At 33.5% G+C, this 16,894-nt stretch overlaps 1 protein-coding gene across 2 annotated transcripts; it reads right to left on the bottom strand.

The window, feature by feature from the left end:
* Positions 1-822: 822 nt before the first annotated feature.
* On the bottom strand, positions 823-5,889 carry LOC133673431 (O-fucosyltransferase 29-like). Of its 2 annotated transcripts, XM_062094241.1 has the most exons (10): positions 5,781-5,889; positions 5,179-5,499; positions 4,934-5,024; positions 4,647-4,723; positions 4,421-4,509; positions 4,097-4,286; positions 3,584-3,765; positions 2,812-2,914; positions 2,299-2,627; positions 823-1,541 (listed from the first exon to the last, which is right to left on the bottom strand). In XM_062094241.1, the coding sequence occupies exons 2-10, from the start codon at positions 5,338-5,340 to the stop codon at positions 1,157-1,159; spliced, it is 1,608 nt and encodes a 535-aa protein (XP_061950225.1). In that variant the 5' UTR covers positions 5,341-5,499; positions 5,781-5,889; the 3' UTR covers positions 823-1,156. The 2 variants fall into 2 exon arrangements, with proteins under 2 accessions (XP_061950225.1, XP_061950217.1); XM_062094233.1 differs by having other exon boundaries at positions 5,179-5,781.
* Between the last annotated feature and the right edge of the window lie 11,005 nt (positions 5,890-16,894).

Here is a 16,894-nt window from a genome sequence, read left to right as displayed (position 1 = left end):
CCTGGTTACTTCCTATTGTTAGAGCGCTATTATATCGATCATTTACTACTCGAGCCGAGGTATATATATATACCTTGTAAAAGATTACGGTTATAGGTCCGATATACAAAGAAGAAAAAATAAATAAAGTGGATGATCCTCCTCTAGTCCTATTGGTTCTTGAACTATGAGATTTTCTCCCAAGCTTAGGTCGTCGCCGGGAGCTACTGATTACTTGCAGATCTAGTGTATGATCTAGTCTTCAGAACCTGTCTCGGTGCAGCTTAGCTTGTAAATGTATAGATTGGATGACAACCTGCTGCGATGGCTTTAGGTTGCCACTCAAAAAAAATTAACTTCGGTACATAGAAAGTGGCTCGTAGCTTAGGGAACAGTTTGAATTTTATTTTTTTTGTAGTGTTTTTTAGGAGTATTTTGAAAAATTAATATTGGTTTTTAGTGTTTTTTTTATGATTTTAATTAAGTCTGAAAAAAATTATTTTAATATATTCTTAAAGAAAAATATTTTAAGAAGTATAAAGCTTAGCAAAATCTTTTCACTGTCAAAACAGCTTTGATCGGAGCTTAATCGTCCGTAACTTGCTTTCCTTTTCTTTTTCGCCCTGATGAAATGAAATGAGCGCATGATACGCGAAACAAGGCTGCTTGTGCTTATAAAAATCAACAAACGGATGGCCAACAAGGGCAACGTTTCCATTTGTCTTGCACGTCTCTAAGCTTTTTGTTCCTTTAGCATGGTAAAACCACTGCGGTGGGAAACAATTTCACACTGCAGCCCGCTACCAGTTATCTCAAACAAATGTAGAGAACGGAGAACATGACTGCACAGTAAAGGTGGACTTTGTTGATGCATCCAGAGAAGTTCCATTGACCTCGACAAACCTACAAACATGTTTCCCTAGCAAAACTATCTATAGACAATTGCAGATCATTTAAGTTCCCTGACTCATGTAGGCCCAATTCATTCATTGATCTAATCACAGACTGAAGAGAGAAGGAAAGCAGATACTACATTTGAGAAGGCTCGCTCAAGTTACGATGCGGCTATCAATAGAATCTTGTGTCAGCATGTGAAGGGGCATATGCTCGGAAGATGAAATATTGGAGGCATAAATTTCTGCCTGCTACTAATCAGGAGCTGCCTCCACTCTTACCATCAGTCAGGGAAAATTCCATCATCCTCATTCTCTCTTAAAGATATCGGTTCTTCTCCCATGCTTCTCTTCAATCTCTCACCTTGGTTCTCTCCAACATACTTGGAGTGAACTTTTTCCTTCAAGTTCACAGGAATCCTGGCCGACAGTCGATCTTCACCCTTGCTGTTTTCATCATCAGTGAATGGCCTCTCACAGATACAAGATGGATATTCATGGAAGTCACCTCGTCCAGGCCTCACCTCATCTGGCTCTCCCATAAATCCTCTCTGGCTTGCTTTCACCTTTTTGGAAAATGTATCCCAGCCCATCTGATCCCTTGCCATGAACAATGCACTAAGCTTCTTTGCATTTGGTCTGATGGTCCTCTTATGCCCAGCGTACCTCCTTGGATCCATTATATATGAAAAACAAAAATTAGTGCAAGTAAATGGTATGTAAAAATGAGTGAATTATACAAGAGTAACTTTTTTATGTACTAAATGACAGCATATAATGTTACAAGCAAGATTTTAAAATTTTGGAGGTGTATACTATTATATGGGACAATTATAATTATGGAAACAGAATAATTAATAATGCATCGATCATAAAGAACACATCATATAGTAAACAAATATTAGTAAATGTAAGTATCTCTAGATTATTTTTTCTTGAGAAGGATTCCTAAAATTACTCATTATATAATGTCTTGAATGGCTTTAGATGATTAGATGATAATGACAAAAAAATCAAGTACTCGCACAAAAAGAGATTCTTGGGAATTTACATATTCGAGTTCAATTCAGCCATTCTGGCTCAAACTTTAATCTCAATAAATTATCTAATCTGAGCCCAGTGCAACATTAATCCAGCTGAACAATTTCCATATTATCACAACAGAAGCAAGGATGTTTTTTCAGTTAGATCTTATTGCTGTTATTTCCTTATAATACCTGACTTTCCAAAAACTCAAATCTGTCAGACATCACACAGAAAATGTAGAAAATATAGGCAACAGTATTTTCAAAGAACTAACTTCCTTGAAAATTCAAATTTAAATAACTTATTCCTCAGTATTATAAGCAAATTATGGACCACAAATTAATTTCAAGCTCAAGCATATTCAAGACAAATAGAAAACTATGGACTAGTATTTTCTCACCTTCGACCAGCAAGAATCTTGGCCATGTTTCCATTATTATTTGTGACAAAGACATCACTCTCATCACAGACAATGTAGTCAATGGCCGCAAGGCGGGAAGAAAATGGAAGAAAAGGTTTCAGATCTTCAACTGCTAGCATCTCCTTTGTATAGAAGTTTGGGAAGAGTTCTCTAAGGGGCCTTAGAGTCTCTTCTCCACCATATATTTCTCCAGATGCAACATAGAGGTAAGTGTTGTTTGCAAAACCAAGGGCACGCAGCATTAATCCTACTTCATGAGGAGTGAGTGGACATTTTCCTCTCTCTCGCTCTCCATCGGGGCTTAAATCCTAAAATATAGCAGGTACAAATTTGGGAAAAATTAAAACATCAGAATCCATCTTAACAAAGTACGGTCCTCATTTTTCCTGGTAATTACAAGACAAGTGTAGTGAGTGACATGATCCAATGGGTAGAGAACCTTTCTTTAAATATAAAATTGGAGATTATAAAGGAATAGCATTCTTTTCTTACAGGTAATGTTTCCCATCTTTTTCTTATTTCCCCGAGCTCAAATCTCTCCTTTTCACCCCCGCCAAAGTAACACCCAGAAAATGCAAGCATATCAGGTTCAAACCTGTAATTTTAAACAGTCGGGCCATGAACAACACAGAAATCCAAATATGCACGCAAAATTCACCACCCATCCATTTCTGTCTACATGTAAAAACAAAGCATGCTCATAAAATACAAATGTCTGGATATGATAGCAATCTAGTTGAATTCGTTGATAACAATTAAAAGGAGAGTAAGATATAGAAGCCAGTTCTTCTACACAAATGGTCATTTATAATATATTTAGCATTCATTAGTTGCAAAGACAATCTGATAAGCATCCCTACCACAGCCCACAATGGAATGCATGCAATAGAATCCGAGCATTCGTGCACACTGTGTATGTGTGTGAGGAGGGGGAGGGTGTCATGTAACATATAGTTGTGTGTGAGGAGGGGGAGGGTGTCATGTAACATATAGTTGTGTGTGAGGAGGGGGAGGGTGTCATGTAACATATAGTTGTACATGAAAATCTGTGAAAGGTCTAGAATCTAGAGGAGAATCTAGCCAAGATAGCATCCCAAAATCATAAATTTTAGCCATGTCCACACATAGCTGCCTTGGCCACTAATTGGGGACAAGAAGAACAAATCATCCAACTACGTTAGTGACATTAAAACTGAGGAAGAAACTTTTTTGTTTTTCTTCAGATTAGACGTGTCAATTAAATTTTGAGGTAAAGGTAACAAACCTCAAGTGAACTGCAATATAACGTTTTGCCATCTTTCGCATTTTTGTCGCAAGTCTCTCGCCAATTTCTTGTATGGGTTTTGTAAATCTTAAAGCATGATAATTAACCCGGCAGCGCAACTTTTGCAGCTCTTCGTCAAGGTTACTTGCAAGCCTATAGTCAAACTTCGTCAGCTGCACAACCTGCAAAATTTCATATCCTATTGAATAAAAGGATAATGCTACATAACCCAAACAAAAGTAAACAATTTTTGCACAAATAGACACAATGGCAGGAGTCATAATATTATGCAACTTATGGTTCATTTATTTCATATTTCTGTTTCTGTAAGTTCGTTAAAATTCATTTCATTATATTCATCTTTTTCCATCAATAAAACACTTCGCACCACGGAGAAAGAGACCTGGCTTTCCAGAACTTCAAAAGAAACACAAGGGTACGTGTGGAAAATAATAGCTAACAGGAAACTATCAGATTTAAAAGAATAATTACAAGCTGAGCAGAGTGCCTTACACGTCTCCTCAATAGTATTGGCAGAACTTGATCCAGATAATATTCAGGAGGGGATTTTCTTGGGACACGCATGGTATATGGGGGTTTTTCCATTGACCGCATGACTTTATCAGGAACTCTTTTCACAATGGTGACATCTTTTGCAAGGTAAGAAATGAACCGATCAATGTCAAAAATGTTGACAAAGTCACTGCATGCAAAGCGACATATCTTTAATTAGACAATGGGTGTAAGGTTGAATATAAAGAATGCAATTATGAGAAATAAATAAATGATCTTCCGGATTAAATACTAATGTAGATAGAATAACAAGTCCTAACTTGCCTATCATCCTTCCAATAAGAGCGATGATCTAACTCGGGCACAACTAATGTAGCATTAAGAATCCGTGCAACAACCACAGCATCTGTTATCTACAAAATTGTCATTTTCGAAACATAACACATTAATCTTCTGGTGAAAATAAGCACGGCGACAAATATATAACCCGGTTTGATAAAACACTCTCAGTCAAAAGTTTCCGTAGCATTATAAGTTAACCTTCACTTACTCCAGTTCTTTGTTGGTTCAACCCTCCACTTGCAGCAATAAGCAAATAGCCATTAGAAGCCCGCTCACGTATGGCAGCTACGTACAAAATTAGCATTGTTAGAGAGTTTAAACTATAATGGAAAATCCCAGCATCCTGTTCAAACTCGAAAAGAAATAATAGAGCAAATAATATCTACTCTAACAGCCACTGATTCAGTGTTGATAGAGAGAAATTGGTCTAACATTGTTACAGAAAACAAAGATTCTAGTAAGACAAAGCAACTTGTGAAGAAATTTTGAACATACAAGGAAAATTACGCCCTCTTTCGCTACATCCATAGAACAAATTCGAGTACTTCGATTTCCAAATATCAATGCCTTCGCGTCGCCTCCCCTCCTGCAACACCATTGCCACATTACATCAACCCAATCTCTAAAAACATTTCAAATTTTCTATTTTTATTAAAAAAAAAATCTACTTTTATTCAAGCAACATTACAAAATAAAACTAAGAAAAATATTGAAAAACTTGTAATGAATTGATTAAGTACCAGCCTAGAGTAGAAGAAGCTGCGCTTGACTAGTCGTTGAGAGTACCACTCAAGATCAGATGCCACGTGTCCAGTGAAGAGAGAAATCAATCCCAAACCAAACAGCATGAAACCACAAACTAGCGACCGCGGTACCTTCCTCCGCTGCTGTTGCAGCTGCATCACAGAGGATCTCCACCACCGCCAGTCATTGTATTTATTTTGATGATATTGATAATGCTGGCCGTTTGGCTGGTTCGAAAGAGCCGCCAGGTTCGGTTGTTCCGATATCAGGCTAAGCCTCCAAACCACTCCCAATTACTTCTATTTCCGATTCTGCCCCTGATTTCATCATTTAATTTACTCAATTTGCCACCACTCAAATATTAATATTAACAATGCCAATTGTGTATAGATAATGTAAACCCTAAAAAATAAGGTTTCTTCAGAGATCAGACTACTGTTTATAGATTTCTCTTTTTTAATTTTTGAAATGTGGAAGACTGTTATAGGTTTTTTCTTTCCTTTCCTTTCGTTTTCTTTTTAACTAGAGAGTGAGGAGAGCTGTCAAACACAAAAGAAGGGAAAGTGAGAGCGAGGAGAGAGAGAGAGAGAGAGGAAACCTGCGGCCATTCGCTTTCCAACTCCGTTTATAGGAGGAACGTCAGAGGGGCATAAGTTGAACCGTCACAAAAATGAACGTTTCCTCTTGTTACATTACATTAGAGCATCCATATCCATATTTTAGTTAAAATAATAGAAAACCATTTTAGCTAATTCTCTAAAAATATATATTATTATATTCATGCTTTTTAAAATAGAAAGTCCTAAGTATTTTATTATAATTTTTTAAATAGATTAATTATTTTAAAATTCAAATGCTACAATGGATATATTTTAACGGTAATTTATTTTTAATTATTCAATGATAAACTTTTAAAAATTAATTCTTTTAATATATGACGGATACAAACTTCTTGTTTTTATTATAGTTGTCATGAATTTTTTTCCGATACATCTAAATTTTTTGTTTATTTTTGTATTTTAGATTTATATTAGTGTTGGTAGTTAAGGGATACAATAAATAGAACCATTTAAATTTTCAATCAATATAATATAAAATGGGGAGATTGAAAAAAAAAGTTTGATGAAAAAAGAAGGGGAAAAAATAGAAACACTAATAAAATTCACAATGTTTTCCTTTTACAATGCAATTCATAATAAAAAGTCCATTCCTTTTAGATTCCTTGTAATATAGCCTTAATCATCACAGACTCGACAAAAACTTCCGCCGGCCTCTACCACAAGAGTTAGTGTGGATGAACCAATTAGTAGCGATGAAGAGGTAAATCTCATTCCTCGCCATTATCATCCTCATATTCATTCTTCAAGTACATGTGGTTATTTTACTTTGGATAATATCCCATAAGTAAAATGGCGAGTTTTTTTTTTATTGGGTGCAACACCATAAACTATGTTTGTTAGTTGGTTATCCATGGACTCATTATTAGTCCATACAAAGTGTAATGTAGGAGGATTTTTAGGAAAAGATTATTATTTTTAGTTATTATTATTTTTTATTTAGTTTAGAAAAATAATTATAGTGTTCTAATTTTTTTCTATTTAATTTAGGAAATCAAATATTAATATTGATAATTTTATTTTTCCTAGTTTGTTTAGGATTTCTTTTATTTTCGAGTTTTCTAGTTTATTAAGGTTGATTTTGAGGAGTTATAAACATTTTAGAGAGGCAAACTATATTAGAGTCATTTATTCAATAATAAAAATTTTGAATTAGAGTTTATGGTATGATTCTATTTAGCATGATTTTATGCTGCTTATTTTTATTGTTTTTCTTATGTTGATTATACATGTATCATTTGATATCAGATCTCTGCATCAAAGTGTTATCATAGTCTTGTAGTTTTTTCAAATTCACCACTAATTATTAAATAACAAAATCAATTATAGAGACGAACCTTTTTTTTTTTACTTGTTTTAGGTTCTTAATAAGGGAGAACCCCTTCATTGATAGAAGTTGTAATTATTCTCCTAGGTATACAGATCGTTTTTTAGTCCTTTATTTATGAAGCTTTTAGAAGCCTTGGGATTGTGGTATAGAATATTGATTACGGTAACTAATATCCATCCCACAGTAGATAAAAAGAGTATATTTGGAGTATTAGCTTTGTACGGTAAGTAAGAGGGCATGTTTCCTTACCCTTTTCATCAAGGCCTCTAAGGTTTGCCTTAAGCAATTTTTCCACACATCTCCTTACTAAAACTCTCATTGGGCAACACAAAATAATTGTGTGGAGCTTTTCTTGGCAGGTATACTGGTGTTGAAGCATGCCACTAGCTTGGTATAGAGGTCATTGAACCTATCAACAAAGATTGACTTTAAATTATTGTATCATGAATGCATAAACTCTCTCGGGTCGACCGGGCCATCATAATTGTTCAAACTTATTTTTGTGTAATTGTAGTTCTTAGGGATTCGAGTGTTCAATACTTGTTTGGACATGAGAGAACTCCTCTATTTGATGGGGGTTGTAATCATTCTCCTAAGTATGCTTATGTACAAACCATTTTTATAATCCTTTGTTTATGAAGCTCTTGAGAGCCTTAATTAAGAGTATGACATGGAACGACGATTACGGTAACTGGTGTCCATCTCACGGTAGATAAGAGGAGTATGTTTGGAGTATTAACTCTATATATGGGTATTGTAATGGAGGAAGTAGCCCCTTGAGTGACTCTTATGAATGTCATTCTACCTATTCTTTTATGGGTAGTGTAATCGTTTATGGGTGCTTGATGCGGTCGGCGGTGCGTTAGGGCATTATATGTTGTTAAAGGTGCCAAACAGGCATTGTGTGTTGCTGAAGGTTTTTAAGACTTGTTGGGGATGGCAAGTATGATTTTGCCCTTAGATTGCCAGCATGACCTGAGTTAGGAGTTACACCTGACTGGTAAGTTGTTAAAAGTCCGGTTGGGTAGAAGTGTTCGTGATAACGAGTAGATTTTTCATGTGTCTTGACCTAAGAGTGTCTTAGTTGTGTGCCATAAAATGACCTGGAGATGTCAAAAACAAGTTTTAGAAACTTATGGCTTTTAGATTAGTTTTCCACAAACAAAACCAATTGATGAGTCCAAAAATCCAAGATGCTTATGAATAAGGTTGGTGTGTTGGATACTTGGTTAATCTCTTAGTTCAAATAATATAATCCATTCTCTCTCCACTGTTTTTCATTTCCACGAGCGTAATCATTTCTCTCTCCATTCTAGCTAATGAGTTTTTCTTGTAGTTTTGCCTCCTTATGCTTTGGGTGTGCTGATTGGGTGTTTATCTTTATTTGTCTCTTGCTATTGTCCAGTGCTGCTTGCATTCTTGTTGATTTGATTGGTAATGGTGTGGTCTTGTTGCTTATGTTTCGCTTGCTGGAGCTGTTGGCCCTATCTATTTCTGCATGGATTAGCATGTGATGTTACGTCCATCGTTGATGTGTTTGCTTGTGATTGGCTGGGTTCTTTTTTCTTCTTCAATTGCTGCCATTTGTGGTCCTTATCCACGTGGGGGAATACATTTAGTGGCTTATATATTGTTGCATTTGTCAGGCGCCCTTTTTATCTGTTTGGACTCTCTGCATGGCTTGCATGGCTTGCATGGCTTCCTCTGGCGCACATCGTCTTGTCTGTTCTTGAATTCAGCTTGTGGATTCTTGGCTCATGTCTCTCCTGCTTTGTGTTTTATTAATCCTTTTGTCCTGTAGCTGAAGTTGTTTCATCCACGTCGGCTTGCTGCGTGCTTTTAGGCTGCTCATATCTTCAGTCTAAGCTTCCTATTCTTGTGTTTCTTACTTTGTGTTAGGTTGGGAACCTTGCAATTTTTGGTTCCTCTCATAACCATTGTCTGCTTTGTTGTATTGGACATTAAGGGAGCCTGTTCCTTTTCTGTCCGCTCTTGTATTTGAACTTGTTGGCTCATTAGTAATGTATATTTTTTAATCTTTTAATACACTTATATTTTGATATAAAAAAATGATCCATTCTCCCTAATCAAGGTATGTGGTGGCTAGTAGCAAGTGGTGTCTGGTAAGTCAAGGTAGCTAGTAACTAGTACATGCAAGAGGTCTCATTTAAAGGATGTAGGGACTCTCCGATGCTTAAATTAGTAAATTTGTTGAAAGAAAAAATGCAATAATATTTTAGATAGATAAACTTTGAAAATATTCATGCTGAAAGTGTTAAGAATAAAAAGATTGTGAACTTGTGATTTGAAAAATTCATGATATATTTATAGCTTACGAGTCTTGTCTTTTTGTGAAGAGGTGAGTCTAAGGTGTAATGTCACCCTTATGATATTTTGAGTTGTATTTTACTAAAAATAACACATATTAGATAAATATAAAATATTAAGAGATTAACGTGGGTCATGGAACAATTCCCAATAAAGTGTTAGGCTCGAGTAAGTTGATGGAGCCCACTTGAGGTGAAAATGGGTTTGGACGTGTTGCCTAGACCCACGAGGGTGCTGAGCGTGCCACACCTTACACAGGTATATGCCTAATGAAATATGTCACCATTTTAATTTTTTCTTTTAAAAATATCATCTCGAATTTTTATTTTAAATCTAAACCATGTTTTATTTGGCTTCCAGGTTGCTTTTGGATCTATATATTTGGGCTTTTTTTTTGTCATCTAGGTGTTTTTGTTCTTTGATTTTTTTTGGAGTTAAAAATGTTTTTTGGTCTAACCCACAGTATATCGAGGGGAAGGAGGGAACCTAGTAATACTTAAAAAGAGTGATTTTAGTGTTGTACTAGTTCTATTGCTCACATTTTGTTGCGATTACAAGTCAAAAATGTCAATAATGTTCTTGCAAGTTTTTTTTTTGTAAACATTAGCTTCAATCTAATAATGTACAAAGAGAACTCAATTGTAACCCAATATAAGTAAAAACAAACACAATTGACCATAGAGAGCTTTTCACCAGTTTCATTAAGCCGAGTTGAGTAAGTCAACATTGAAACCTCCTGCCCCGATAGTTTGTATAGCTAGAGCTTTAAATTGATTACGTGGGAATTGCTTCAACGTGACCAAGTTGATTTGACTGGGCAAAAGAAAATCCAGATAACTGATAAAAACATGAGTCGGCTTAAAAAAATCAGTATAACATATTTTCTTGTTTACATTTTGAGGTGGATACCAAGCAAGTCACCCTTCAGTCAACCTAAGTTAAATGCAAAATTATAGCCTGTGTAATAACATGATCACAATGCGCTAGTCCAAGTGGTTAATTATCGTTTTTCTTGCCCTTACCCTCATTTTCTCCCAAACTGGCCTTGTACTAGCTTGGGCAGATGGAATTCAAGCCCAAATTGGAGAGTTATTAAATAATTAACAACTAAATCAAAAGAAAATGACTTATATTCAATTAGGATATAATCTCTCAAACCCATAATCCGTTAATTTCTAGACTCGGACTAAATAAAAAAGCTCACCACTAAATCAATTTAATGTTAAAGGATGAAACCATGAAGAAAATCAATCTAAAACAAATTCAATGAAAAAAACAAGAATAAAAAAATAAAGATCAAATTTGACAGGAAAAACAAAATCAAGAAGGATGAAATTAAAAAGGAGAAGAAATTTTAAAAACCATCTTAAATAAACACAAAAAAAAATAAAAAAAATAAGGACCACATATGACAGATAAAAAAAACTCATGAGGGATGAAATTGAAAATAATTTTCATTTTATAAATTACTCCAAATAAAACAAATAATAATCATAAGAAAAGGGACCAAATCTTAAAAAAAGAGCAATTGAAGGGTTGCTTTAAAAATTTGGAGAGTGAGCATGATATTTGAGGAGAGAGGGAAAAAAAAAGGTCATAATTGCCAAACTAGAGATATTTAGACCACACGCGATGCCTGGTTGTAGAGGGGCCGCCTAGATGAATCGATCATCGCCCTGGAAGTAAGCTTTCAGCCATTTGACAATGTCACACGCACCATCCAAAACCTGTGACAATTGTTCACTCGCCCCAACTTTTTTTTAATAACTTTCTTTATTACCAAATGACCTTATCACCCCTAAAGAAACCTAATAATTATAAAATAACCAAATAAAAAAGATTAAAATACCTTTAAACCCAAGTGTGGAAGTTTTTTTTTTAATTATAAGAGGAATGAAGTAATTTAAATGTTCTAAACTAAGTTAAAAACTAAAAAGGCCCTGAGTGCTAGTTTTTTTTTTTCCAGCCAAGGTCAAATTAATAATTACAGTATACTTAAAAAATAAAAAGAATGGATTTGACTTAATTAATTCAGTAATAACAAATGGATCTCGTGAAAATAAAAATAATGCCCCCACCAGTCTAGGCGTGAATTTTTGGAATGAGGAGGGAAATGGTAAAAATACCGTTACCCTTGATAATATTTTATGTCTTAATGAACAGTATTTACTGATGCCCCTTAGATTTATTGTAAATTAATAAATATTAATGTAGTCTTAAAACAAATTGGAGAATATCTGCCCGTCTGATGAAAGACTGGAGCTTAATAAGAGAAAAAAAAAAAATGTTGATGGAGCCATTTCATTGCCATGTTGAAGTCCTTGTACAAAATGTCAGGACACCACGTCAAGAAATTCATTCATCATCATTCAGTTAGCACAATCTTGTTGAAGTTGATACCTTACATTAAAAGAGCAATAAATAATAAAAACATGACTAAAGGGTTTGGTCTGCTCAGGATATGGCCCCGCGTGGATGCGGGAAGAGGACCTGCAGATATGCTAATGACAAACTCTTAACTCAATGATAGAAAGTGATGTGCTATTGCTTCTAATTAATTGAGCGCCGCCGTCTTCATATAGGTGGTCGGTCGAGCTTAAAAATCCATGATCATGATGCTTCGTGTTATTGATTGTCTTCAAACAAGGCCGCGAAGAGGATTATATCATGATGCCTCTCCTCTCCTCTCCTGATTAGCTCCAGGTTTGTTTTTGGAGTTTCTCTGTAATTTTTTTTTTTAAGTGTTTTTGGTTGGAAATATATTAAAATAATATTTTTTTATTTTTAAAAAATTATTTTTAATATTAATATATCAAAATAATCTGAAAATATATATATAAAAAATGAAAATAATAAAAATTTATTTTTAAAATATTAAAACAAACATCTCTTAAATGATCCTCAGTATCAGAGCCGATAATAACATATTTATTGTTTTTGGGTGGAAACGGATTGGCAGGGCATTTATCCAAATTTGCTGCGTCCTTCTGGCCCATTTAATAGACTTCGGTCCATGCCAAGGTAAATCTGCTATAGGAGTCTAGAGTCCGAACCGTAGACCGTGAAGCAAGAGTACGTGGCCCAGTAGTATTAAACAGTCCGTAGCCCATGGGCAGGCAAGACTGCGAAAAGGCCCACTGACTTCTTGGGCCAGGCTGCAATTTTTAGGCAATGGATAGCGTTGAAATTTTGAATTATTGGTAGAGGTATCATTGTTATTTGTTGAAATTTTTAGGCCCATCACATGGAACATTGAAGACAGGGCTTAAGTCTGAGAGAAAGAACTAAGAAGTGATTCAAGTCAGTTACAACTAATTCTAACAACTAACAACTAACAACTTTTAAGGTCATTAGCATCTTCCACGTGCATGCCATGCTCTTTACAAAAAAAAAAAATAATAATAATAATACTGTATGGTTTACGAAAATAATTACACCGTTGGTACCTCAATTTTCACTTTTTTTCGATCAAGTATATGGAATTAAAGATTTTTCTATCTGAGTGCATTAAGATTTTCAAAACTTTCAGTTAAATACTTTTGCTCAACTTCAAAGCTCAACCAATCAAATACTTCCGTTCAACATTATTCAATTAGATCGTACATCGTTTTCTGCTGAGGTCTCCTATGGCCCTTCACTAAGGGAAAATTGCACTATCAGTACATGAACTTTTACTTTTCTCAATTGAGTAGATGAACTTTAGTTATTTTTGTTTTGGTACACCAAGTTTTTAGATTGTGTCAATCAAATGCTTCCATCGATAATATTTCAATTTTAATTTTTTTCTATGATACGGAGTTGACTTTTCCACCTAACATCAATTTTGAGTTTTTTTTTCTCCTTCTAAAAAAAGCTTTCCCTGAAATAATATAATATCTTATTAATAAAAATTATTTCTAATTGAAACAATTTGTTTATTTGGTTAAAGAAAATAACGACATTGATTAAAACAATTTTTTTTTAATTAATGTGATTAAAATAATAAATAATTACTTGTATTAATTAATTATTAGTTAATTTTAATTAATAATAAATAACACTTATTGTTTTTTTAGATTATTGAAATAAAAAGACAAACTTAATTTAGAAACATAAAAATTAATATAATTATATCATGTGATTGTACCATAAAAAAGAACATAAAATGAAAACAAAATTCCTTCAAATGTTTTTTTTTAATTTCAAACCAAATAGAAGGAATTATTTTTAATGTACGAAAACTTTATGGAGATACATGATGTGTACAAATTAAAAAAGTTGGTGCATCAAAAGGAAATAACTAATGATTAATGTTTATGCATCCATTTGAGGAAAAAGTGAAATTTGGTGTAGCAATAATGTAACTTTTTCTTTGCTAAGATCTATCATAACCTAATTTTGACCACTTTGCTTCAACATGTTTTGGAATAATAATAATAATAATAATAATAATAATAATAATAATGAGAGTTATAATAACAACTAAGCAAAAAGGAAGGATTTAATAATAATAATAATAATAATTCAAAATTTGACTTGATTTGAAAAGATAACATTCTTTAGAATAAAAAAAATCAGAAAGGGGAAGAAGTAAAAAAATAAAATTGAGGAGAGATCATACGAGAAGGGAGAGAAAATTATAAAAGAAAAAAAAAGAGAAAATAAAAGGATATAATTTGGTGAAAATAAAAGAGAGAAAATTCTAAGAGATTGAAAAGACGAGAAGAAAAATTTTTAGAGAAGAATAAGAATTGAGAAAATTGCAAGAGAAATAATAGAGAGAGATAAATCGAAGAGCAACGTATAACCCCTCTTCCAAAAAGAAATTTGAAACCTAGCCATCGCTTGTTTTCATTGTTTTCATTTTGGTCAGAATCCGGGCACAGACCCCATCTCTTTCACCTCTCACAGGATTCACCCTCTCTTCAACTCCTCCTTTATCTCTAGCAAAGAAGCAAGCAGCCACCGACAGGCCAAAACCAAGCCACCACAGATTTGTCTCATTCGCCTCTAACATTGTCAGACAACCTCTCTCCCAACGCCGCCGTGAATTACCCATCTTCTACACTCACAAGCGCATCACCTTAACAACGACAACAACAAACTAGTAACACCTCTTCTCCCCGTTTCACATAACCAACAACGGCAACACGATCACTAGCCTTTCCACTTCATTCTCCAGCCATAAATCAGAAACACAGTCGTAGATTTCCTAAAAAAACCCAACAATAATCACGATCGTGTTCCACTAAGAATGAGGCCTTTTCTGCCTTTTGTTTTTCATTGTTAAGATGCGTTCATGCGCCGTCTCAACAGCCCTTACTTCACGCGCTGCGTATTGCCATGCGAGTTTTAGATAATCGATAAAATTCTTGTGAAGAATGTGGAAGGGATAAAAATTTATGAAAGATAGCTAGCAAATAATAATAACATAATTAAAAAAATCACTCAACAAGTACAATATTGAAGATAAATAAAATATTGATTATAAAGGATAAGATAAAACTCGGAGAATTAAAATTGTAGTAAGATTAATTATTAAAATATTTAAATTAAGATGACATATTTAAAATTGAAGAATTCACTTAATGATCTCGACAAACACCTATTTTGTCGTATGCTAATAAAAACATAAAAAACTGCATCATAATATTTGAATGACATGTTTTGCATTTTTTTTATCAAAGAAATCTAAATTTCATTTATTGAAAATATTTTCAAATTTATATCTTAATGATTGTACCAACATGAACACAAAACACAAAAGATAATTTAATGAAAATAAAAAGAAAAAATGTTTTATAATAAAATCCTCATATTGACCAAATTTCAAAGCTCTTTGTAAGAATGATGATAATGCATGAAGATGAACATCACAAAATTAGCGGGTGCAATTCATTTTTAAGATAATGCAATGATAATAGCAAAAAAACAAAAAAAGAAGATATGAGGAGTTCAATCACAAATTGAGATGATAATTTCTTCATGGTGATAATGAGCAATAATGATAATAACAAAAAAAAAAAAAAGATTTCAGCAGTTCCATCACAAATTAAGATGATAGTTTCTTCATGGTGATTATAAGCAATAATGACAAGATATCACTAGACTATTAGAGGTATAATGACAAATAAATTTAATGAGGATCAAGCTAGAACGGTGGATGAACCATACCTAATTAACACTTCTGAAACGAAAAGTTTTTGAAGATGCAGATAACATGAAAATAAAGGTTGAGCTTCCAAAATATATAATTTATGTTTCCTTTTGCTTTATGAATATAATCAGAATAAATAGTTATTATAGAAAAGATATCTTTAATTTAATCACTGCAATCAAGAAGTTTAAGCCCTGCAATTAGAAAGTTTCGAGCCTTTCTATTAGGAGAGTTTCGAGCCCTAATGTCATAAAAAGTTCAAGCTATGCAATTAGAAAGTTTTAATCCTACCATTAAGAGATTTTTGAGTCCTATAATAAGAAAGTTTCAAGCCCTGTTATAAGGAGAAGTTCAAGCCCTACAATAAAAAAAAATCCATCCATGTCATCAAGGAAATTCAAGCCCTGTAATCATGAAGTCAAATCATGCCATTATGAAATTTCAAGCCCTGCAATTAGCCAAGCCATGCAATCAAGAGAGTTATAAACTCTACGATCATAATATTTTCAAGTCCTTCCATTAGAAGAGTTGGAGGCCAAGGTCAAGCCTTGCAAATCAAAAGGTTCATAGTTGAATCCTAAAGCTAGGTAAGTTAAACTAAACTCTACACTCAATGTAGCATCTTTATTTTTATTTAAGTTGATCTCAAACTGATCCTTTCATTTTAATCATGGATTCTAAATTGATCTTTTCATTATCATTTTTATAACACTACAAGATTTCACAGTTTTACCGACGGAACTATTCCGTCAATCTGTGATTCATAGTTCATCGGTAATTTTTTTACCGACGACATCCCCGACAGAAACATTCCGTCTGCTTTCCTTTCGTTGGTAATACCTCATTCCATCGCTATATCAGTCGGTAAAAAAAAATTACCGATGATTTTACAGACAGAAATTACGCGCCATAAAAAATTCCCGCTTGAAATATACCAACTGATGTATTCCGTCAGTGAGTGTGTGAAATACCAACAGACTATTTCTGTTGGTTAGGTCGTCGGTGATTGTGAAATTTGCACCAAGCTACTGTGAAATGTCGACGGATTAATTCTGTCTGTAAATTCATCACTAAGATGTTGAATGTCGACAGATACAGTTCGTCGATAAAACCCTCTATGATTTTTTTAAAATATGTTTTAAAAAAATTATTTACAATATTAATATAAAATTATATAAATTAATAGTAAAAAAACCAATTATGCAAATAAAATTTTTATTAAACATCAAAAACAAAAAAAAGTTAAATAATATTCATTACAAACTGAATGTGTTTTAAAAAAAATATTAAATTAACTATAG

Source organism: Populus nigra, chromosome 1 (genome assembly GCF_951802175.1).
Source record: "Populus nigra chromosome 1, ddPopNigr1.1, whole genome shotgun sequence".
NCBI classification, from domain to species: domain Eukaryota; kingdom Viridiplantae; phylum Streptophyta; class Magnoliopsida; order Malpighiales; family Salicaceae; genus Populus; species Populus nigra.
Note: the sequence above shows the minus strand (reverse complement) of the source record. Positions and strands in the feature narration are given on the sequence as shown.

Coding starts and splice junctions, on each gene's coding strand:
- LOC133673431 (XM_062094241.1), bottom strand. CDS start 5,340: ATGCAGCTGCAACAGCAGCGGAGGAAGGTACCGCGGTCGCTAGTTTGT. Junction 4,287..4,420: donor TCTTATTGGAAGGATGATAG/GCAAGTTAGGAC, acceptor CTTTGCATGCAG/TGACTTTGTCAACATTTTTG. Junction 2,628..2,811: donor AAAGATGGGAAACATTACCT/GTAAGAAAAGAA, acceptor GCTATATTTTAG/GATTTAAGCCCCGATGGAGA.